Source organism: Lagenorhynchus albirostris, chromosome 4, assembly GCF_949774975.1.
Source record: "Lagenorhynchus albirostris chromosome 4, mLagAlb1.1, whole genome shotgun sequence".
Classification (NCBI taxonomy): domain Eukaryota; kingdom Metazoa; phylum Chordata; class Mammalia; order Artiodactyla; family Delphinidae; genus Lagenorhynchus; species Lagenorhynchus albirostris.
In genome coordinates this window covers 50,655,150-50,679,795 of record NC_083098.1, presented here as the reverse complement: position 1 = coordinate 50,679,795, position 24,646 = coordinate 50,655,150, and the positions used below count along the sequence as shown (strand labels likewise).

The 24,646-nt window shown below is 38.3% G+C and overlaps 1 protein-coding gene across 1 annotated transcript in view; it reads left to right on the top strand.

The window, feature by feature from the left end:
• Positions 1-24,646, top strand: part of SLC4A4 (solute carrier family 4 member 4) — a 347,265-nt gene that overhangs the window by 211,052 nt on the left and 111,567 nt on the right. The window contains exon 8 of the mRNA XM_060148054.1: positions 21,341-21,498. Coding sequence (XP_060004037.1) covers positions 21,341-21,498 — 158 coding nt within the window. The remainder of the gene's footprint in view (positions 1-21,340; positions 21,499-24,646) is intronic.

The window sequence follows — 24,646 nt, the reverse complement described above, 5'->3', positions numbered from 1 at the left end:
TTCTTGCTACAGATATATATTCACTTCTAGGTCATTAAGTCTGATAAATACACATCGTTGTAACTTTTTTTTTTTTCTGGTAAGAAGAAAAAGTAATTATTATTGAACTTTTTCTTTAAGCTGATCACAGGAATAGCTTTGAAGATTTAAATAAACATGTTAAACCTTAACTCCTCTGAACCTCAGTTTCCTGATTCATAATACAGGTCTTATATATAATTCAGTCTGAACTGCCTTCTCCACAGGGTTGTCGTGTGAAAAGGAATGTGATTAGTACACTTTAAATATTATACGCGTCTTAATTTATCACTGTCATTTTCATTATTTAAATGTACTACTGCTTGTTATTTTTGGCTTTGTTTTGCAGGAAGATTGGGTAGGATGGAAGTCAATTTCATTTTAGATGTCATTCCTCGCTTCTCAGATTTACGTTGCTAATCTGGCTCTTTGGGGTTTTGTGTTCTTCTGTACTCCACTGCTCTGCCTGCGTGCTCGTGAAATGTGTCTGACTGGCCTTCCATGAATAGTGGTGCTGCATGCACGTTTTCACTGGACCCAAATATCTCTTTTTCTCCCTACTTTTCCAATTCCTACCGTTTCTTCAGGACCTAAGTCAAGTGCTGCTTTTGCCTTACACGTGTCTTTGGACATTCTGGCTCATGTTAATTAACACCTGTCTCAAATTCTAACACCATCTAAGCTCTTACTGTTTGTCACTTCACAGGGACTCACTTGTTTGTTATTGTTTTTTATTTGTATGTCTCATGTTCCTTTTAGGGTGGGGGGGCGGACAGCAGAGGGTCTGGGGTGGAGGGAGAGATAGGAGTCTTTTAAGTTAGGTGCTGATGTAATGACAATAATGACTAATTGGGGAGAATCAGCTTCTCCTTATCCTTTTTCTCAAAAAAATCTTCTTTTAAAGGCTGAGAAAATGACTGTGACTATGAGGGTTTCTCAGAAAAGGGTGATTTTTGAAAGTATTGTTAAAGTCTTATAATTTATTGTTATATAAATTATATATAAATAAGTTATATAAATAAGTTATGATTATAATTCTGGCAGCTTTAAAAATTACTGTTTCTTATCGTGGGCACTGATAGAGTGTTTCATTAGGTTAATCAGTTGCTTGAAATGAACATTCTTGCCCATGTCATGTGTTAAAAAAATTTTTTTTCAGCTAGAACAATCATGTGAATGCTAACATTTGAAATATAGTTTGCTCTTTCATTTGTTAAAATCCATTTATACATTTTTTCTCATAATTGAAAGCTCAATGAACATAGTTTCCTGGCGGATTGACATAGCTTAGAGAAAACTCTGAATCTTTTTTTTTTAACTTGTTTAAAACAAAATGTAGTGTATCACAAGGACATATTGGAAAAGTCAACTGTCAAGAACAGAAAGATGTTCTATTGCAAGATGACATGGTATTGCTAAGTTTTCCCAAGCATGGCACATTTCAAATCAGGTGCTGTCCAACATTCTACTTTTAGATGTGAGCTACTTCATTTTGTATGATATGAAATGGTATGAAATTAGAAGTAAGGCAAATCAGACTTGGGAAGGATTTATCATTAAATGTGATTTATTATAGAATTTACTAGTTCGATACATTATTATTTTTTTTACAAGATATTGAATATAGTTCCCTGTTCCATATAGTAGGTCCTTGTTGGTTATCTATTTTGTATAGAGTAGTGTGTATCTATTAATGCCAGACTCCTAATTTATCCCTCCCCATCTTTCCTCCTTTGGTAATCATAAGTTTGTTTTCTGTCTGTGAGTCTGTTTCTGTTTTGTAAATAAGTTCACTTGTATCATTATTTTAGATTCCACATATAAGTGATATCATATAATATTTGTCTTTCTCTTCACTTAGTATAGTAATCTCTAAGTCCATCCATGTTGCTACAAATGGCATTATTTCATTCTTTTTTTCATTATTCCATTGTATATATGTACTCTATACATGATTATAACTCTGTTTCACTTTACATTTTTCTTATAGTTTTGAGTCCAAGGACTACATTATGGTAAAGACCCAAGTATATTATTGGAACAAGTCAAGCTGAAATCCAGCTATCTGTTAGGATGACTTGTTTCAGAAAAACCTTTTGGTCAGAGATGAAAGACGTTTATCTCTTCTCATAGTGTCTTTGGCTGCATTACTCATTGTTTCTCAAATGAAACTTATGGATAAGCCTGTTTTCCATATCAGCTTATTTATGACACTGAGAAATAAGGAAAGGGAATTTGAGACATTTCAATTAGTAGCCTCCACATTGAAGCTTTGTTTGAAGAAAAACTTGGTGCATAATTCATTGGCTGTTGAATTACGGTCTCTAAGAAGGCATCCCCAGGCACTCACTCTGGAGGAAGACTTTGTTTAGAAAGATAACAATTGAAACTACTACTTAAAATAGTTGTGAAACTCTTTTTCAAAGTGTGGAATTCTCAGGGAGTAAGTAGCTCTTTTCATTAGGACATTATGAAAACATCCATAAAAATGTGTCATAAAGAGATTTTTGCCGGATGATGGCAATGTTGTTCTTATTCCCACCTGTCTTTGTGGGAGTCCCTAAATGAAGTCCTGTTGAGGGAATGGAGTGCAATTAGTCCTTTTGAAAGACCTTGATTCATGTCACATTTTGGTTTCTAGTTTTTAAAATTGTGTATTGTTTTTCATTTTTCAAAGATGTGCTGAAGTAGTACAATATGTAGGTTTTATCCAAATCAAGAATAAGTGAAAATAAAAAGTTTTTAGAAGATTCTCTCTTCTCTAATTATACTAGGGGCTGTATGCTCCTGTGCTTGTATATTTCTTAATCTGTGCCATCCTGGTCTGAACATGCTATGGGCTATATTGTCTTTATTTTAGCTGTGCCTTCTTGATCTAAACTCACAAGTTGTAATACCTCAGTGTGGAAAGAATAGGAGAAAAGGATTTTAATCAAAGAAAAAACTCATCTTTCATGTTCTCCTGAGAATAAAAAGAGGTAATATATGTGAAGTACTTCAGGCACAGATTAATTAGGTGCTTAAAAAATATTACTTCCCTTTCCCCACCTGCTTTCTCCTGCCTCCTTGTGAATACAAGATAGGATAAACTATGAAACAAAGTAGGGGAAAATGGAGCAAGTGAAATAAATGAGGCAACATATTTGTAATTTTTGGCGTGATTCAAGAGAAAGTAGCAAAATAGAACCCTGGGGAAGTTAAAAGTTCTCATTAGAATAAATCTTATGATTCTATATTAAATAGTCTCCGTAGGAGTATACAGGTAAGATTTTACAATGGTGGTGTTTTCTATTTCCTCTCTTCTTTCCTGAAAGTAACAAGCTACTAGCCCGTCTTCTGTAGTAGTACGTTAAGAATTATTTTTACATTCATACAAACCATTGGGATTTTTAAATCTTTGAATGTAGAAGCTGATAAAGCGCTGTGAGGTATAGAGATGTTATAAGACAGGCTCTGCACTGAAGGACTGTACAGAGGGTGTCACTCATGGCTTAAAATCATTTTTGCAGTGACCCCAGAATCCTTATCCTTAGCATGGCTTTCAGAGCCCCATGTTTGTTTGTTTTTTAAGTTTTTATTGGTGTATAGTTGATTTACAATGTTGTGTTAGTTTCAGGTGTACAGCAAAGTGAATCAGTTATATATATATATATATATATATATATATATATATATATATATATCCACTCATTTTTTTTAGATTCTTTTTCATATAGGCCATTATAGAATATTGAGTAGAGTTCCCTGTGCTATACAGTAGGACCTTATTAGTTATCTATTTTATACATAGTAGTGTGTATATGTCAATCCCAATCTTCCAATTCATCCCTCCCCCGCTTGTCCCCTGGTAACCATAAGTTTATTCTCTACATCCGTGACTCTACTTCTGTTTTGTACCCTTCTTTTTAGATTCCACATATACGTGACATCACATGATATTTGTCTTTCTGTGTCCGACCTACTCCCCCTAGTATGACAATCTCTAGGTCCATCCGTGTTGCTGCAGATGGCATTATTCCATTCCCTTCCATGGCTGAGTAATACTCCACTGCACATACGCACTACATATTCTCCTTCCACTCCTCTGTCGACAGACATCTAGGTTGCCTCCATGTCCTGGCCACTGCAGATAGCGATGCAGTGAATATTGGGGTGCATGCATCAGAGCCCTATGTTATCCTGCCTCATGTCTCTCTCTAGAGTCCTTTTGCAAGGTTCTCTGTCCTGTTCTCTGACTTTACTCTGACCACACACATGTCCTTCCAGATCCACTAATGTGCCAATCTTTCTCCTGCCCCAGGCCCTTTGCACATGCTGTTTCCTCTGACTGAAATGCTCTTCCTACCCAGGCAACTGGGGTTCGCCCATTATTTCTCAGTACTGGTCACCGCTGCAGGGAAGTCTCCTGGGATTCCCTGTTTTAGGCTAGAGAGCCTCCTGTTGTAAACTCTTGTTGCACGTTATGCTTTTCCATCATGATGACTACCCCAGCTGTCATGCAATAACGCCCATTTTAATTTTTGGTTAAATGTTTGTCTTCACCAATAGGCCATTTGCTTCAAAGTTGAAGAGATGATGTCTGGCAGACTATGGCTTGGGGTCATAGCCTGCTGGTAGTCTGTTTTTGTATGGTTGGTAAGCTAAGTTTAAAGGGTTGTTGAAAAAACAAGAAGGTATGACAGAGACTGTATCTTGCCTGCGAAGCCTAATTTGGCTTTTCAGAGAAAAAGTTTGCCAACCTGTGATCTAAGTTATTGCTCTATATATTAAATAGAAGAACACAAGTATATTTATATATCACATTTTCTTTTCTGAGCAGGCCACTTGGTTGTAGTAAGGCATCCATAGGGTCCATGATGATATAGTTGTAAGCGCTAGGATGAACTGAGAGCTTATGACCATCAGGGGTTCTCAGCTAGAGAATAATTGCACTCAAGTGTATAAATTAATAACCAATGTAAATGTAGAAGGAATTTCTAATGCCGTGGCACTTTTTAGCTGTCCTACTGAACAGATTTATTAGCAATTTGGATTAAGATACAATGTTTGTCAGATTCTCAGAGGACACAAAATGGACATGGTTAGCTATCTAAATTTTAAATGATAGAATCACGATGGAGAATGATCTTGACAGCCTGAACCCATAAAGAATTTAACAAGAATAAATGTATACTTGTGTAAGTTCAAACATGAAGTGAATGATGGGGAAAATCTTACTTTATTTGGACAGAAAGTTTATAACTTTCATCAGATTCAGATTTTTCAAAGGTGTCCATTTTCTTTTTTTAAAATTTATTTTATTATTATTTTTGGCCACGGTGTGCAGCTTGCAGGATCTTAGTTCCCCAACCAGGGATTGAACCCGTGCCCTCAGCAGTGAAACTGTGGAGTCCTAACCACTGGACCATCAGGGAATCCCCAAAGGTGTCCATTTTCAAAAACAGTTGAGGGGATGTGGTTATGGGAACTAGGATGGTGAGCTACCTGGGCACTAGCCTGAGAAGAATAATTGAAGTAACTCACTTATAACTTTTATTTTTATTTTTAAAATTATTTATTTATTTATTTTGGCTGCACTGGGTCTTAGTTGCTGCACGTGGGATCTTCATTGCGGCATGTTTAGTTTTGGCATGTGGGATCTTAGTTGCAGCATGCATGTAGGCTCTTAGTTGCAGCATACATGTGGGATCTAGTTCCCCAACCGGGGATCGAACCCGGGCCCCCTACATTGGGAGCGTGGAGTCTTACCCACTGGACCACCAGGGAAGTCCCTCACCATAACTTTCAGAGATGAGAAGGTTTGAGGGGTAGAAAGTTCATGAAGCTTGCCTTCTGGTTAAAGAGAACAGATTTACCGTCTGTTGCTGTAGACATAAACTTGTGATTGTGGGTGCTTGTTTCATGGAGCAGTTTTTATTTTAATATAAGTAAGAATTGGATAGGAAATAGAGCTTCATCACTAAGTTATTTATGAAGTCCTCCTTTGCAGTAAGTATTACATAATGGATCAGGACTACAAAAATGAATAGGATCCAGTCTCTGCCTTTTAGGGATTCTGATTATAGACTGTGAGACAAATCTGTAAATAATATAGGGTGGTAGATATCTTAGACCAGAGAAGGGAGAATGAGTTCTGCCAGGGGCTGGGGATTGGGCAGAAGTGACATTTGAATTAATTCTTGAGTTGAATGCTTTTTTCTTTCACAGTCATGTTCAAGAAGAAGCAAATGACTCGATGTTAAGAATATAGTTATTGGGTGGGAAATTGGACTAGATCATCTTATGGTTCTTTTAAGATTTTCTGATTCAATGAATGTCAAATGAATGGCAGATAGGGATTCAAAAATTCAAAATTCAGAAAGAGGTACAGCTTTGCAGTGGAGTGTACCGTGAAACAAAGGAGTGAGCTGATCCTCGGGTTCATTACTCATGTCAGTAAAGTGACCGTCACCTCCGGGTGCTCAGTCAGAGCTCATCAGGTACAAATGAGGAACCTCTCGGAAGTTTTTGGAAAGCTGTTGCCTGCTCCTTTGTCAGCCCCTTGATTCTCTTTCTCTGCTTCTTCAGTATTTTCTATTCTAATTTGGTGTGTGTTCTCAGAGACCTCAGTGAAGGGTACATTAAAAAAAAATCTGCTAAATAAATAATAGCATGACTACTACAGATTTAATTATAGCTATACAGCTGCCTGTTTGAAGTGTTCTGCTGGGACCATATGGTCCCTTGTACATCCCAGCCCTGGAAGGACCTGGTTTAAATGCTTCCCAGCTGATAGTATTGAATTCTCAGGGAACTGCCAGCAGCCGTTTGGAAGTCAGTAGATAGTGTGTTTTGCCTCTGTTGTCTCTCTGGAGATGGACATTTTATTGATACTTTCTTATTAGACCCCAAGTAATCAGATATTAAAGCACCCCACCCAGACAGGTCTTAAGAGTTATGTCTACTTGTTAGTTTTACAAGCTGATTTTTGTTACCACATTGGATATGCTAAGTGAAAGGTACTTCTGCATTTATACAATTTCACTCAATGGCTTTTTTTAAAAAAAGTATTTTAATGGATGATTATTTTAATTATTTTCTGTTCCAATGGTGTGGTGGGAACAGAGTAGACGAGGGTATCTGTCCTGCCCCTGCCTCCGTTCTGGGAGTGTGACCTTGAATGAATTTTAGCTTCTCTGGGCCTCAGGAGAGCCAGAACTGGCCTTTCTACGTCCCTTCCAGTTTCAAAATTCTGCGAGAATCAGCTGTGGACCACGTTCTTGCTGAGGACACACATCTAGAGTAGAGGGGAGTCTTTCCATTTCCCACTGTGGCATTCTGTGTGTCTTTTTCCCTATTGCTTAGAAATTCCAAATTTTCCATTCTTTGGGCCACAAAAGTCTTTCAGTAGGAACACTGTGTAGAGATCTACACCTCAGAGAGTAACAGTTTGGGCCTTCCTTACATACTGTTTTCAGTTCAGACTCTCTAGTGCAGTGGTTCTTAAGCTTTTTCCATGTCAAGAATCCATTTGAGTTTGCGGTGAAACAACAGATGCTTTCACCAGAGAAATGCACAATAAATGTGTAGGCCTAACAGCTTGCATATAATTTCAAAGTGCCCATGGGCTCCCTGGGTCCCTACCAAGGACCCCAAGTTCAGAACTGCTGCTCTGTGCTTTGATAAAAGCCCTGCCTTTTTCTTTTGTTCCGAATGCAGGGAACTGCAGGTCAGATTGAGGACAGAGAAGCCTGGACTACCAGCTCTGAGGTTCACATGGTGCCGAGAGCAGAGCTTTGCGCGGCTCCTGGACAGCACGGGGGTGGAGCAGATGTTGCGGGCGCCGGACGGTGTCTGCTCAGTCCCGTGCAGGAAAAGCACCCTGCATGGGTGTTTGCCAAGCCGTTAACTTTAGACTCTTGGTTGCCTATGTTGCCTCTGATGGTTCCACCCTACCCCCCCACCGCATCTCTTGAACTTTTTGTTTTTAAAAGAGCAGTCTATGTTTTTTATTAGCTACCCCGACTGGGATGCGTGCAGGAAAGAATGCACAGAAACATTTCCCCTTAAACTATAATTTTCTCTTGAAGTCACTAACTCCATGCTGCTAATTTTTGTTTTCTTGTTTGTTTTGTCTTCTGCAATCCCTCTCTCCCAATGGTAGCTGGAGGTTGTGGAGCAGAAAGAATGAAAGAAGCCCTGGGTTTAGGATCTTTCTTTTTGGGGTGGGAGAAGGAGAACTGTAAACAGACACTGCTTTTAAGATATTAATAGTTAGAGTGAGAGTTAGAAGTAAAGCATGTCATGTATTTTTTTTTTTTTCCTGCTGAAAACACAGTCATTCAAGGTCAAGTGTGTCATTCTGAGGGAATGCAGATAAAATGGTGCCCTTACTGTGAGCCATTATACTTGTTTTACAGTATAGCTGCACTGATACACCCACGCTCACCTAAACCTTCAGTGTATCTGATTTTTTCTAGCCTTACCATGGTGAAAATAGCTCTGCAAACTTTTGAAGTTAAAACTCATGCAGTGATTCACTTGGTAGAATTAACTTACCTAGAGAGGTACTGTACTGGATGAATATATGTTTTTAAGTCCATGATACAGACTGGGCAGAGAGATTTCTATCTAAATTCAGAGAATTGGATATCTGAATTAAATGTGGTACCAACGTAACTACTTTTTTCCTTTGGGAGAGAGAAATTTTATTATTTTTCCAATCATCTGTTTCCCATAGATCCTAGGATTATATTAAAACTCTGACATCATAATTATTGTTACTATTTATTGAATATCCACTGTGCTATTTCAGGCACCATACTAGGAGCTTTTTACATATTATTTACAACATGTGATGTATTATTATCAACCTCACTTTACAGATGAAGAGGCTAAATGCAGAAGATAGGTTACTGTGATCTTTTCAGCAACTGTTGCTTAGGTTATAATACAATAAAAATTGAGGACACAGATATTTTTAGTGCTCAGCCAGATTCTCACTGGTGTACCCGTTATTCTTCAGTATTGGTGAAATATTTGCTTTTATCCAGGTATTCAGCAAGTCCTGTATATTCTGCCTTTTAATTTTTCTCAAATCTGTTTTCAACATTCTGTCTCCACTGATGTTTTTTAGGCTCAGAGTCTCATAATATTCCCCCATTTAACACATGTATTGAGAGGTCTATTACCTGCTCAGCACTGAGCTGAAACATTTTCAAACATCATCTCATTTACTCCTCTTAACTCCATGAGTGGGTCACTTATTATCCCCATTTTACAGATGAGGAAACTCAGCTTAAAGACACGAAGTAATTTGCCCAAGGTAACCACAACCAGGAAAAAGAAGAATTGAGATTTGCTGATAACTCTGACTGCAAAGCTCATTCTCTTTTTCTCCACTAATTTTTTTTTTTAACATCTTTCTTGGAGTTGCAGAGACCAGATAAACTGTGTGGTGCTGACAATAAACTGCAGCAGTTCAGTGAAAGACAAGATAACTATCTTGTGGGCTAGAACCGTCAATCAAAGAGAAACGAGGGATTTTAATTTATTTTATTTTTTAAATTTTTTTAACATCTTTGTTTGGAGTATAACTGCTTTATAATGGTGTGTTAGTTTCTGCTTTATAACAGAGTGAATCAGGTATACATAAACATATATCCCCATATCCCCTCCCTCTTGCATCTCCTTCCCACCCTCCCTATCCCACCCCTCTAGGTGGTCACAAAGCACCGAGCTGATCTCCCTGTGCTGTGCCGCTGCTTCCCACTAGCTATCTATTTTACATTTGGTAGTGTATATATGTCAATGCTACTCTTTAATTTCATCCCAGCTTACCCTTACCCCTCCCCGTGTCCTCAAGCCCATTCTCTATGTCTGCATCTTTATTTCTGTCCTGCCCCTAGGTTCTTCAGAACCTTTTTTTTTTTTTTAGATCCCATATATATGTGTTGGCATACGGTATTTATTTTTCTCTTTCTGACTTACTTCACTCTGAATGACAGTCTCTAGGTCCATCCACCTCATTACACATAACTCAGTTTCATTTCTTTTTATGGCTGAGTAATATTCCATTGTATATATGTGCCACATCTTCTTTACCCATTCATCTGTTGATGGACACTTAGGTTGCTTCCATGTCCTGGCTATTGTAAATAGAGCTGCAGTGAACATTGTGGTACGTGACTCTTTTTGAATTATGATTTTCTCAGGGTATATGCCCAGGAGTGGGATTGCTGAGTCATATGGTAGTTCTATTTTTAGTTTTTTAAGGAACCTCCATACTGTTCTCCATAGTGGCTGTATCAATTTACATTCCCACCAACAGTGCAAGAGGGTTCCCTTTTCTCCCCACCCTCTCCAGCATTTATTGTTTGTAGATTTTTTGATGATGGCCATTCTGACTGGTGTGAGATGATACCTCATTGTAGTTTTGATTTGCATTTCTCTAATGATTAGTGATGTTGAGCATCTTTTCATGTGTTTATTGGCAGTCTGTATAATCTCCAAGTTTAGCGTGGTGAAGCTTGGGCTCTGCAGACAGACAGACTTTGCTTTGAATCCTCTCTCTGCCTTTCCTAGTTTCTTGATCTTAGTCAAGCTGTGTAATCTCTAAATCTCATTTCCTCTGGTGTAAACAATGACAACAGTAACTGCTTGTAGAAAAGTGATGAGAATTTAATAAAATAACGCATGCAAAGTTCCTGGTCTGGTGCCTGTTGATTAAAAAGTGTTAGTAATCGTTAGTATTACTACTAATAATTTGAACTTATTATTGGAGACTTTTGTGCCTCTTGGTAACAACAATGCCTTTAAAGTGCAGTTTTACTAATCAGAGATTTGAAATCTTAAATTAGGAAGGGTTACAACATGCAGTAATTCTCCAAAAGCAGGACTCCCTTTCAAAATCTCACTGATAAATCCTGGAGAAGGTAGGTCTTTACGGAACTTCGGCAGGGATTTAAAAAAAAAAAAAGCCACCATTGTGGTGGTAGCTACCATGCAGCCCAGAAATAAAAGTTATTTTTCATTGACCTATGCTCATAAATTTTGGAATCGATAAAGACTTTTTGCTTCCCACCAGAGACCTTTCTTAAGTTTGCTTCCACCAAATGGAGCACTTTTCTTGGAGCCTTCAGTATCCTTGCTTTTATCTGTGCAGAATGTAAAGATGCCACAACACAGGCATGATCACATGGATTCCAGGCATTTAAGAAACATGTAGTGAACATTTCCTGCAAGGTGGTGCCTTTATAAGGCTTTGGGGAAACAAAGTTGAATAATATGTAGTTTCTTTTCATCGGGTACTTTAGAACCCTTTTTAAAAGGTACTTATCATCTAAGAAGAGTCACAACCAAGCCAGTCAGTCAGTGCATTGTGATAAGTCTATAACCTCAGAGGGAAGGTGAGGGTCCTGTGAACAAAGTCAGGGAAGGTTGGGGCAGTCCAGGTCAGGCTTGGCTAGAGTTTGGAGGCATAGGGTTGTAGTTAGCATCTAAGGGGACATTTGGGTAGAGGGCATTTCCCACCAGATAGATTAATGATTATTTCAAGTTTCTTTCCCTGACCTGCCTTTATGTATGGTGGAGTTCATGACACAACAATGAAAGAGGAAAAAGAACTTTTAAAAACGTTACCCAGCTCAGTTAGCACCTAAAATTTGCAGGTTCTTGATTTTCTTTAAATACTTTTTAAAGTGCTATTTTTTATATGGATTTTCTGCTTTCCCTCTCTCTCTCTGTGACTCATTTTATTTTATGTAATTAAATCCTGTTGAATACTTTAAAATGTGCTTCCTAAAATTTTTTTTTTTTTTTTTTTTTTTTGCGGTATGCAGGCCTCTCACTGTTGTGGCCTCTCCCGTTGCGGAGCACAGGCTCCGGACGCGCAGGCTCAGCGGCCATGGCTCACGGGCCCAGCCGCTCCGCGGCACGTGGGATCTTCCCGGACCGGGGCACGAACCCGTGTCCCCTGCACTGGCAGGCGGACTCTCAACCACTGCGCCACCAGGGAAGCCCCCTAAAATTTTTAAAGGATATCTGTACAGCACCTAAACCATTGCAGATGCTTAACATTGGTTTGCTATGTAAAAGGTTTAGAAGTTTCAGGACAATATCTTGTAAACTTCAGGTAGTAAAATATATGCATCAGAAATGTAAGGGTTTCACAGTGTAGTGAAGTGGATGGAATTCACATTCTGGCTTGGCCATTTAGCTGTATGAATTTCATTGAAGTCCTTTAAACTGTTTGAACTTTTGTTTCCCTCATCTGTAAAATGGTTAAATAGTACGTTTCTTGTAAACTTTCTGTAAGAATTCAAGTAACACAGTAAATGTGAAAATGTTTTAAACACTGTAAATAGCTATAAACATATTGATATTTTTTAGCGATGTAAGACAAAAAAATGTGACTAGAGATTTTGACAAGTTGATTTTGAAAAACTAGGTCAGCACTTGAAATTTCATCCTATTTAGGAAATCAGAACTGATGGATTGTGCTTAATGTTATATTTAGTTTAATAGCCATTTGTAAATGTGCTGCTTTGCAGAATCATTTGCATTAATGGTGGTGAGATGTCTATATTTGGAAGGAAAAATTAGGAAATCAAATTATCACCCTCGGGGGACTGTTTTCATTTTGTATTTTAAAAAATGGAATAAGTGAAAGTAGAATAGTGTTCAGAAGGTAAAAACACGTAGCCACAGAACCTTTTGGCATTCTGTCTTATTTAATGACTTTGCCCTCTTTCATATTTTATACACTCTAGAAATCTCAGACCATATCGTAGAAGTTCTTAAGTGATTGTCTAAATTTTGGATTCTCTAGGCAATCAAGCAATAGCTCCTCTTTTTAGCCTCTTAGACATTGGGCTGATGGTTTTTAAATTTAGCCAGTGAAAATATTCTTCTAAATTACAGCTTGAAGGTAACCTAAAGGTCAGTCAATAAAGACAATACAAAAAACGTTTAAAGTAATTATTCCGGCAGTTCTCTCTATCACACCAAATAAGTCCTATCCCACAAATTTGCTTACTGGATGAGTAAAAACTGTCTTTATTTAACAGGAAAGTTTTGAGATAATTTTTCTTGCATATTCTTAAAATAAAAAGCAATACCCGATTAAGCTTATAAAACAGCAATTTCTATCTTTTTCCTTGTTCTGACGTTTCCTTGTTGGGCAACCACACAATTTACAGTAAAGAAGTGAGATTTAGGAATGGAATGCTGGGGTGTGTTTCAGATGGTATTTGTCTAGGCTACTTAGGAACACCCAAACCTGCTCTCAGCCCAACACTCCCGAGAAGATCATGCCAGGAAATATGTACACAGAGCATCAAAGGCCAAGGACCTCTTTCTTACTGACTGAGGCTTTGACTGCAAACCCCATAGCAGAACCCTGGTGACCTAGGCAGAGCCTTCTGCCTCATCTTGGTAGCTGTGAAGAGCCTAGAAGCAAAAGAGACCCCTTGTACTAGGAACTCAAGAGTAGGCCTGCTCTTTGCACTGAGAACCCCCTACTACAAAGAAAGGCTAGAACAGAGATTTCAGTGAAAAGAACTATTTTCCTAGTACCTGAGAAAAGCTAGTGTAAACGAATTGACTTTTAGAATTTGATTAGTTCAGATCAGTCCTCTTCTTCCTTGGATGTGGGATGAGAGGGCTGCTGGAAACTTGGGGGAGGGTGGACGATAGGGACAGTCTTCAGTTAACCATAGAGGTCAAATGGAGACAATGCACTGGTCTCCACCTATCAGACTCTAGGACCCCCAGCATTTGAGATGGTAGGTCTGTTCCAAATATATACACATAGTTCTTGGTAGGTCAAATCTATTTCAAAATTATCCCAGGGGTTAGTTTTCACAAGGCTGCTTTTGATGGACTGCTATTTCTTCCCACCACTGTTGGAGGCTAATTTTAACCTGAGAGAAGTATACTGGGTTAGGTTATATTATATTTATGTTGAGTAGTGAGAGATTAGGGTTTGTATACCATTGGAAGGTAAAGGCAGGAATATGTCACCTCCGACATAGCACAATCAGGTGGTCTCCTGGATATGCATGGTAGGAAGAAAGAAGGCAGTAGAAAGGTTTACTTTCCATGTTGGAGAAACTAAAAAGAAGGTGGGGGAGGAGTGAGCCCCACATGTTTTTGTATCTTGCTAGGCATTTTACCTCTTATCTCTTCTAATCTTTACAAAAGCCTTTGACGTATGAGGTAGGACTTTGGAATACAGTTTTAGTTTTTCACCATCCTTGACTTCCTTTAAAGATTTCCTGCCAAGGGAGCACTACATGTAAGCAGAATTGGAACGAAATAACCGTTTGTTTATTAAGACACCCATTGTAGTATAATTGTTTTATTAAAGTGAAACATATTTGTGATAAAATCTACTTGATAATTTTTTACAATATGGACACATGATCAGCATAGCACATTTGGTTTTTTAATGTCATGATTTCTTCTCTTATTTTTATTATTACCTTCTTTGAGTTCATTTGCTGTTTTATACTTATTCCTTGAGATATATAGTATTTAGATCGTCAAACTTTAGCTTTTCTTCTTTGGAAATGTTTGCACTTAGGCTATGAATTTTACTCCATGCACTTGTTTAGCTGCATTCCACAAATTTTGATACATCCTATTTTCAAATTATGAATAATACTGACTTTAACTAGTCATTGATACATGTTTTAATCTCTAGGACATCTGGTTTGTTTTTTAAATGGATTCTTCTGAAAGTCTCCATCTCATCAGTGTTTTAAAACTATGATTATTTCAAAGTCTATCTCTGATAACTATAATATGTAGCTCCTTTAAATTTGTTTCTAATTTCTATTTTTTTTCTCTTGGGTTCTAGTCAATTGATCTTGTCTACTAGTATGCCTAGCAATTTCTGATTGAATGTCAGATATTATGTATATATGTTATATATATATATTATATATAATATATATTATATATATAGTAGAGCTAATTTGATATTCTGTTTGATATTTGATAACATGATAATGTTATTTTTCTTCAGAGATTATTGCTTTTGGCTGGCATTTAGGCTGGGGGCAGGCCAACTTAATATTTAGTCTGGAATTGAGCTGATTGGAAGCTAGGTTTCAGTCTTTATGTGGGTTGGTTTATTACTAGTTTGCCCTTTTGCCTTTAGTCTTGTCCTTTAGGGATCCCAACTGAATGCCTGGCATGTTTGCCCATCACTTTGAGACTGCTGAAGGCTCTGTTCAATTTTTGAATCTCTTCAGCTACTTAGGAATCATCAAATGCCTTTAGAAGAAAAAGGTGAGCTGAATTTAGCCTCACCTTTATGCAGTTTCCTTCTTCAGGGACATTGGCTCTTTAGGTTTTTAATGTCATAGTAACTTTCTGATTCCTTTAAACAGCTTATAGAAATCCAGCTTTTCAGTTTTTCTTACTGGAAGGGTTGATGTGATGGAAGCTAATTTACAATAACTGGAACTGAAGTCTCTCAGAAACATTATTTAGGTTGGAAATTTCTAGTTTACCAAATATACAGCTCCGTGTCTAAAACCACCCATGCAGAATCTAAATTCTGGGATTGACAGACTTAGGAAACATGAGTTATGATGGAGTTATAATTGAGCATAGGAAACTGACTCTGAATCTTCTTATTTAACCAGCCATGTGGATTAGGAAGTAAAGTCTCTTTTATCCATTCATTTGTCTTGCTGTAAGAGAAAATAGCTTGCTTCTTGTCTTCAAGGCATTGCAACCCTTTCATTAGGAAAAATCCCAATGAATTTGTCAAACTTTATTCATCATATTGGCCACTTTTCCCAAGGTGTAGAAAAAGGGAGTGGGCAGAGGAAGAATCATTTCACTTATGGTGAGTGAGAGAACACTTTTCTTCCTATCTTAACAGTTAATATTGTTAGTATATAGTAGATGAATAAATTCATACTCAGAGAGCATAATTCACTAAGATGCTGTTTGATCCAGGCAATCCCTCATACTTTTGAGTTCCTTGAATCTTAAGTTTTCATAGCATATAATTATTTTCCAATGCCATATCTTAGACACTGCTCAGGAGTCAACCTCAGTGAGATTAAAATGTAGAGTGATCATATAACTTTTTTCCTTAGCCCAAAACACTTTTGAGAATGAAAGAAGGTAATATTAATAATTACACCAGGACAGTGGTGTAAACTGAGGCTGTCATATGTATCACTAAACTGATAATTATGGTGACCCTATTTTACCACTAATGCAGATACCTTTGCACTGGAAGGACATGGTACTAGGGTGACCTAGAATGATTTTGAGATTACCAGATGAGTTTGTTTGGGAAACAATAAGAGCTGGAAATTTTCAAAGAGAATGGAAAGGAGAAAATCAGCAGGAAAAAGAGAAAATAAGCTAAGAAGAAGAAAATAAGAGAGAAAAGAACACCAATAAGGAAGCCGGGAATAAGCTCTTTGCTCAGGAAAGCAGGTGGTTGTTAGCCTGTTGACATGAGGCATTAGGCAGGGTGAATTGAGAATAAGCACAGATTAGAAGATTAAAATCATTCTTCAGGAGAGGAAAAGAGAATGTATGGAATGGGGGTAGATGTAAGCTTTGGAAAAATAATGAAAAAGTGTACTCAAATTTAAATGGTTTTTGAAACAACACTTGTAGTAAGGGCATTGAACAGCCTATAGGCTGTTCTAATAAATCAGACTCAAATGACAAATCATGAGTACTCCTGGTTATAAATGACACTTGATTACACTTATTTTAACATGTGCTAAAAATGGCAAAGAAAAAGAGGTAGGGTTTAGGTACTTGCCTAGTGACTGAGGAATAATATGATAGCCTGGACCTACTTACCAGGTGATGCTGCAGGTCTGAGGATGATGGCAAGAAGGCAAGGACGCCGTAATGGTATCCCAGTCAATCAAGATTGATTACAGTTACATTGTGACAGGTCCCATATAGAAAACCTAAAATTGTAATACAAACTGTTTTTATAGGAAAGGGCAGGAGAATCTAAGACCTGAGTGGAATATGGAAGATTGATTTTTTTCAATTAGCTATATGTGATGCATATTGCTTGTGTATGAGTAACTTTCCCATCATCACATGGGTGGTCATCCCAAGTAAGCTATCTCTGTTATAATCAGACTACTTGTTCTGCTTTATCCCTTCATAATTTCTAGTTTCTTGATATGGTAGTACTCTGATCACTGGGTTGTTAGAAAACTGGTCAGAAAGTAAGGAAGGTTAAGAAATTCTAAGAGTAAATATTTACGGCAGAGGGCAAGCCGTATACTTCTGAGTAATTGTAGCAAGACCTTACTTTGGAAGAAAGAATACAGGCTAATATAAAAGGAACCTGAAATGTACACCCCTGGATTCACAGAGTTGGTGATGTTACCTGGTAAAGACAAAAAAGTGTCCCCAAATCGCTGAGCTAGTCAAAGTATCTTTTTACCAATTGTACCTCCACATGGCAGCCCTTTGAAATCCATTTCTTTGGAATCAAGTTTGCCTAAAGGAATTTTTTTCCACCGTGTGTGTTCTCATAGTTGGCCCTGCATAAAATCCAGGCTGGGTATCCCTTGGAGAATCAGCTAATGATTCATAAGAAAAGAATGTCAAACTTTATCATTGGAATTCAATCCAGATGAATTTATTGGGTGATCTTCAACCTGATTTGAAAGCCTTAAAGTCTGTTCTTATTTTCATTATCTTTCATTATCTTTTCATTATCTTTTATAACCAATAAAAGAATGGTTATTCTTCACCATTCTGTGTAATGTTGACAGGTTGTTTTTTGTTGGTTTTTTTTTTTTTGCGGTACGTGGGCCTCTCACTGTTGTGGCCTCTCCCGCTGCGGAGCACAGGCTTCAGACGCACAGGCCCAGCGGCTGTGGCTCACGGGCCCAGCCGCCCCGCGGCATGTGGGATCTTCCCAGACCAGGGCATGAACCCATATCCCCTGCATCGGCAGGTGGACTCTCAACCACCGCGCCACCAGGGAAGCCCTGACAGGCTTTTTTGTTAGTACTTTATTATTGTTCACATTTTATTGTGTAAGCCCAGAAATGGGTTTTATACTTCAGTCATTAGTTCTTCCTTTATCAAATATTATTGATATTTGATAAAGAATATCAAACACAGTTTGAGGTATGCTGATCTAAAGGAACATATCTTTATAACTACTTCTCTTCAGAGCACATAGAATACAGTTCCTTTAGCTGTAAAAATATACTTCTGATTTTCCAAGATGGTACAGTCATCTCAGTAAAGGTACCATAGTCCTAGTAAAGCATTTTGTGGAAGAAAATAGTTGACTGTGGAATATTCTCTGTGTGTTGTGGGTCAGGTAGTTGCTTAGTGATAGAAGATCCAGACATAGTTAGTATGGTCTAGAATGAGCCTCTAAAACCTCTCTAACTTTCCTGGGCATTTGATGGTCTTGTGGTCTGATTTTTAGTGCTACAGAGTTCATTCCTGCCATTCAAAATATTTATTACAGCTGAATTATGTGCAAAGTAAGTGTTTAGTACCACGGGGAAGAAACTGTCCTAACCCTCAGGAAGCTCAGGAGAAAGACTTCACCTTCGGCAAACGTGTGATTCAGAAATGAACGCTTCTGGAATTGCCAAGGAGGAGCACTGAAGTAGTAGAAAGGCTTGTTCTGAGTTCTGAAGGTTTAGAAAAGGTAGAAATGAGGAAGGGACAGTTTTTGATCCTAAGTATGGGAGTCTAAGTACATAAAACAGAAGGAGATTATGATCAGATTGCTTGCCTAACTAGAGCAAAGAGTGCTGGAGAGAATTGGATTATTATAGAGCTTCTTGCACTGTGTTGGTAATGGGAGCTCTCTCTGGAAAGAGGTGGAAGAAGGTTACTCTTGCAGTGATAGTTTGTTATGCGTTTGTGTCACTTGACTGTACCCCACACTCTACTCTGTGTTACAGAGAACAATTCATTACTGTAACTTTCTTAGGCTGTAATAACAATTCTGGCAATTTGATGTTTTTAGACCATTCCTGTGGCTGCTCTTTTCATATCTGTAGAACGTAAACAGATTTTTTTGAAGGATTAATGGTGTAAACTTTGGAAAAGGCTTTTACTGCTAGAAGTAGTCATGTTTCTGACATCTAAAAATATATATCTTGCCTTTGCTTTATTTTTCTTTTTGGTTTCCACTAAATTATTAACCCCAACTTCCTTTTTTTTTTTTTTTTTTGACTCACAGCTTTCTTCTTGTATGAAGTACCAAATGAAAGAATCTCATAAAAATGCTACTGAGGGTGATAGTTTGGGGGAATTAACTGTCATGGCGCTTATTTTCCCTAATTAAGAATTCTTTAAATGGAAATTGAAAATTAAATGTTACTATAATTTTTCATTACTGGGGAAAATTGGACCATGTCTCCCACTTCTCATATCAGCAATAATCCATGGCAAAAAAAGTTCACTGTTAACTTTTTGACTTGAGGGGAGAGACATTCATATTGATGATAAGTGTATCCTAGAAGTCTGTGTGTTTCATAAGGTCCTGCAAAATTCTTATCTCCATCCTTTTATGATTGTTGAGATGTTCTCCTTGAGCTTTTGGGAGATGTTTCCCACTCGCTGAAGGGTGCTTGAACAATCCTACTCTAAATGGGAGCTGGGGAGGAGGGGAAAGGAATGTATAACAGCTACAATATAACTTTTCAAAGTGACTGTTAAGCAACGTTTACTCTCCAAGAAAACCACTTTACCCCTTTACCTTTCTCCTCAAGCTCCCATGTACATCCCACCTCCTCCTCACCATCAGATCACTCATATTTCACTGCAAAAATGTAAGTCCTCAGAAGCCCTCATCTTCACCCCACAAACTTGCCAGATCACCCCCATCTGTACTCTGCCTTCCCTAGCTGGGATTGATGAGCTCTCTGTGTTCCACCTGAAGTTAATCCCTCTACCTGTGCTGTGGACGTCATCTCAGTAGTTCACGGTTGCTTGAGCTGCTTTTGCATTTATCCCCTCTCTCCTATAGCAATAATCTGTCTCTATTAGATCATCCTCATGCACACTCCAAAGTGTTAGCATATTTCCCGTTTAAAAAATCCCCTGTTTTATGCCTTCACCTACCTCCTTAATTCTTGGCTTTTCTTGGCAGCAACATTTCTCAAAATAATTCTCTCCATTCCCTGTCTCTACTTCTTCACCTCTCATTCTTTACTGGGTAGCCTGGTGTCCACTGTAACAGCTCTTGTCAGGATCACCCAGCCCTTCCACCTTGCCAGATTCATTGGTTCCTTCTTAGTTCTCATCTTATTTGAACTTCCAGCAGGCTTTGACTCAGCAGCTGATACCCTTTCCTTATTGAGCCCTTTCTCCACCTGACAGTTGATGAAGTCCTGGTTCTCTCCCTACCTCACTGGCTGCTCTTTTTCAATGTCTTCTGCTGATATCCCCTCCCGTTCCTATAAAAGGTAGAGTAGCCCGGCGTTTAGATCTTCTCCCTCTTCTCTACACTCACACCCGAGGTTGTGTCATCCTACCCCATGGTCTTAAATACTTCTTACATGGTGGTATCTCCTGAATTGATGTCTTTCTACTCCACGTTTCCACTTGGACTTTTAGTAGGTGCGTTCCGTCTAAGACATCCAAAACTTCTTTCTGTGGCCTTCATTTCCTTTACCACCTGGTCCCCCCTAACCTCTGCAACTTCATTTGCTTCCCTTTCCTCTCCTTTTCTCCTGCAGCTCCCACCACACTTACCTACTTACTGTTCCCCTAACTGCCAAGCTCTTGCCTGTCTCAGAGGCTTTGCACTTGCTGCTCTCTTTGCCTACAGTGTTCTTTGCCCAGATCTTTGCTTGGCTTGTCCCCTCTCTCCAATGTCAAATGTATTTCTTCAGAGGCCTTCCCTGCCTAAAGCAGTACCCGCTTACGTGTTTTATTTTTCCTTCTCAGCACTTATCACTACTTTAAATCATACTTTACTTCTCCCCTGCTGGAATATGAGCTCAAGGAGGACATGTAATTAGTTGACGCATCCCTTATCCCTAAGGCTTAGATCAGTTCCTGGCTCATAGGAGACTCTCAACTCATTTATTGAGTGAATAAGTAAATGAATTGATATATATGTAAATATTGTTAAAACAATGTAAACCATGTGACTATACCCTCATGTAAACCATGTGACTCTACTCTCAATGTTTTTGAATTCAAAGTACAGAGAAATGTTTATTATGATAGAATGGTTAAACATAATAGAAGAATAGCTAGCCAGGGCTTGCCTGTTGCGTGTAGACTCATATAAAGGAAATTCTTTGAGTTCCCTTCTCTGGAAATAAGTTGTGTTTTCTTGGCTCTTCCTGTGCAGCTGAAGAATAAGTTCATGAAAAAACTGCCACGTGATGCCGAAGCCTCCAACGTGCTTGTTGGCGAGGTCAACTTCTTAGATTCTCCTTTCATTGCCTTTGTTCGGCTGCAGCAGGCCGTCATGCTGGGTGCCCTGACTGAGGTCCCTGTGCCCACAAGGTAAGCTGCTCCCTGACCCGCCGGGGTCCACAATGTGGTGATAGGGACAGCTTCTCTCCCTCAGGCTAGAGAACCAAGAGGATGAGGGTACATCCAAAGCAAGCATATTGGAAAGGTTTAACCCGAAATAATGGTTCAGTCTGATTTTCATGCTATCAGATTACTTGGCACTTGTACAGTAGTAATAATAATAACAATTATAATAATTCATTGGGCTACAGAAGAGTTTCTTATGGATTAGTCTATTTAATCCTCATAATGATTTTTTTAAAGTATAAACTATAGGTATGTGGATCTTATAGATGAAGAAACTGAGTTTGAAAGTTTAAGTAACTTCTCTAAGATCATATAGATGGTGAATGATTCAAAGGTCAGAGTTGCTTTCATTTGCTCTCTGTTTTATTAGAGAATTGGTAGTGGGTACGTACATACATGCATATGCACATTATATATATAGACATGTCTATATGTATATATATAGACATGTCTATATGTATATTATATATACACATATGTAAAAATCATTTGCACACTTTACTGTTATGTGTTATGACTCATAAAGTTTTAAGAGGAAGCATATTACTCTTATTACAATCATGTACTCATTACCCTGCACAATACTTTAGAAGTCATCCTCTTTTATTTCCTTCTGTAACTGAGCCCAGTAGAGGAGTTAGGAAGCTTGACTTCCGAAGTGCAATGGGTCAATAGAAGTTAATGCTTCACTTAAACTTGTGCTTAAGAAGAGTTTAAAGAGCAGTTTATAATCTTCAGGTTGACATTAGAAAATTATCATATAAATAGGACCTTTTTTTTTGGGAGGGTGCCTCTTGTGGGTCCCAGGGGACTTTTCTTTAGGTTTCCCACATGAGCAGGAAGGGCTGTGAATGCTCAGTGACCTCAGATGATCTGAGTGTGATCAACCAACAAGACAAGGGGGTCGAGGTTTGTTCTGAGCCAACTTAGGAGGCAAATTAGGAGAACATTTCCTATGGCCTCCCAGTTTATAGGTTACAGGCCATTCTTATCATACAGGCATTTTTACTCCATTTTTATATTTCTTAGACACCTAAAGTAGGAATAATATTTGTCATATTACAATATAGGAATAATATAAGCAGTCATTGGACAACTAGCAGAGGAAAGGCGGTGATCATATTCAATTAATGGAATTATCATGATTTGTGTTTTCTGTAACTTAGCTTTTTGCTTGAAAACATTCCAGCAGACCCTTGCAGTTCTATCTGAGCAATCACCTGGCGAACAGCTAGCTGACTCAGATCGTGGCCGAAGTCCAGCTTGTGTGTCCCTATGGTTTTATTTTTGTCTCTTTGGACTAACTTTACTGGAGCTTGAAAGAAAAAAAAGTGTACCCAGAAGTGTTAAATTTCTCTTGCTTTTTCATTTTTATTATTACTTTTCTCTAGAAGCTACAAATAAAAAATATTTTAAAAGGCTTTTTGTTTAACAATAATACAAGTTCATTGAGTAGCAAGTCAGGACTATTTTTGTGTCCCTCTAATCTTCTGTTCCTGTCTGGTTCATTTTCTTCTGTACTGGAGGGTGGTACTAGTCTAGGGGTACAATCCAGCATCATTTGAATAGAAAAAAGGAGCCCAGGCAATTCAAGGGAATGTAATTCCATAATGTCGTAAAGCTGTTTCAGGGCAATAATCTGAATAATACATCCTAGCGTGTTGACATTTTTCCAGGAAGTAGTCTTATCCATTTGCTGTCCTCTGAACCAGGGCAAGCTGTAATCACTGAGTAGGGAGTCTCATTAGCTTTTTTGTGTATGAGTAATATGGGGCCATTTACAATGGCTGCATCCTGTGAAATCCAATAAAGGAAATCCTACAAGGAGTGTGGTAGTCATTGTGAAGGATGCCTCTGCACTCAGCCATGTGCTTTAACATGCATGCCACCCTGTTGTCCTGCAGGGAGACCCGAGAAGTCTGTTTCTGTGCACAACTTGTAACAACGGTCATTTTTCCTTTTGAAGGTGGAGGAATGTTAGGCTCTTTGGCTTATTATTATTATAATTATTACTATTTATCATAAACAGCATTACTACCGTGCATCTTTTAGGAAATGTGGTGGTAGCTGCTCCTTTTGTGTAGAGTCCACAAGTTTCTCTATCTACTCTGCTCTTGGCTTGATCTGTTTTAGCTTTCTGCTTGCAGCTGGACTCCTACCAACTGGATGGATGTTCTCCACGTAGGGGCCCTTCTTGCCATCCATGTGAAAGCAAATAAACTCTGTCCTTTGATCTCTGGTGACTTGGTAGGATACGTTTATGATTTTCTTAGCATCTTGCAGATACTTTGCTTGCTATCATCTTACACCTGTCCGTAGAGGCTGCCACTCAGCCATATATAGGGGCCACATGGAGATGAACATAATTCCCATTTTATAGTTGAGAGGTGGAGGCACAGGGACGATTCACTACCAGTGCAGACTTCTGACTCCAAGGGCAGGCTTTTAGGGAAAATCTAAGGAGATATCCAGAATGGATTGGAATAAAATACTTGAGCATTTTCCCATGAAGAATAATCAGAGTTCCTGATCAGTTTGTCCTTTTCTGACCTTGATTTTCACATCTAAGGCAAATAGTTATTCAGGGAGCTCTAGCCCTCTAAAAAATTAGAATGCTTATTACCCCTTTATATCACTGTAAGTTAATATATATTTTATGTTATAAATAACGATCTGCCTAAAAGCAGTTGTTTGTGCCTAATTGTCAAAACTATAAAAAATTGTATTAGAGGAATTGGGACGGAGGTCCTGCTAGTTCAGTTCTGTCTTGTGTGACAGTCTTCCAGTTGCTCACTGTAATATGGTTGGTTATGGTGGGCTTGCGGTCCTCATGAATTTATTGTGGAAGGTACAGTTTAGCCACATTTTCCAAAGCCACTAAATATGAGCACTGGGTTATTTGATTCACTGTTGTTTTGAAGGAAGGGAGTAAAGGACTGATACATACTGAATTTATTTTAGAAATAGCTGTGATATGTCAGGAAGGATAGGGGTGCATATCCTCTCTGAAAAGATTGAGTGGTTTAGGAAGGCTGGCTCTTTTTCTGATATTATGCTCTGTTTCTGCCTATAATTATTTTGTGAATGTGAGTATAGCCCAGTGGTTCTGGAC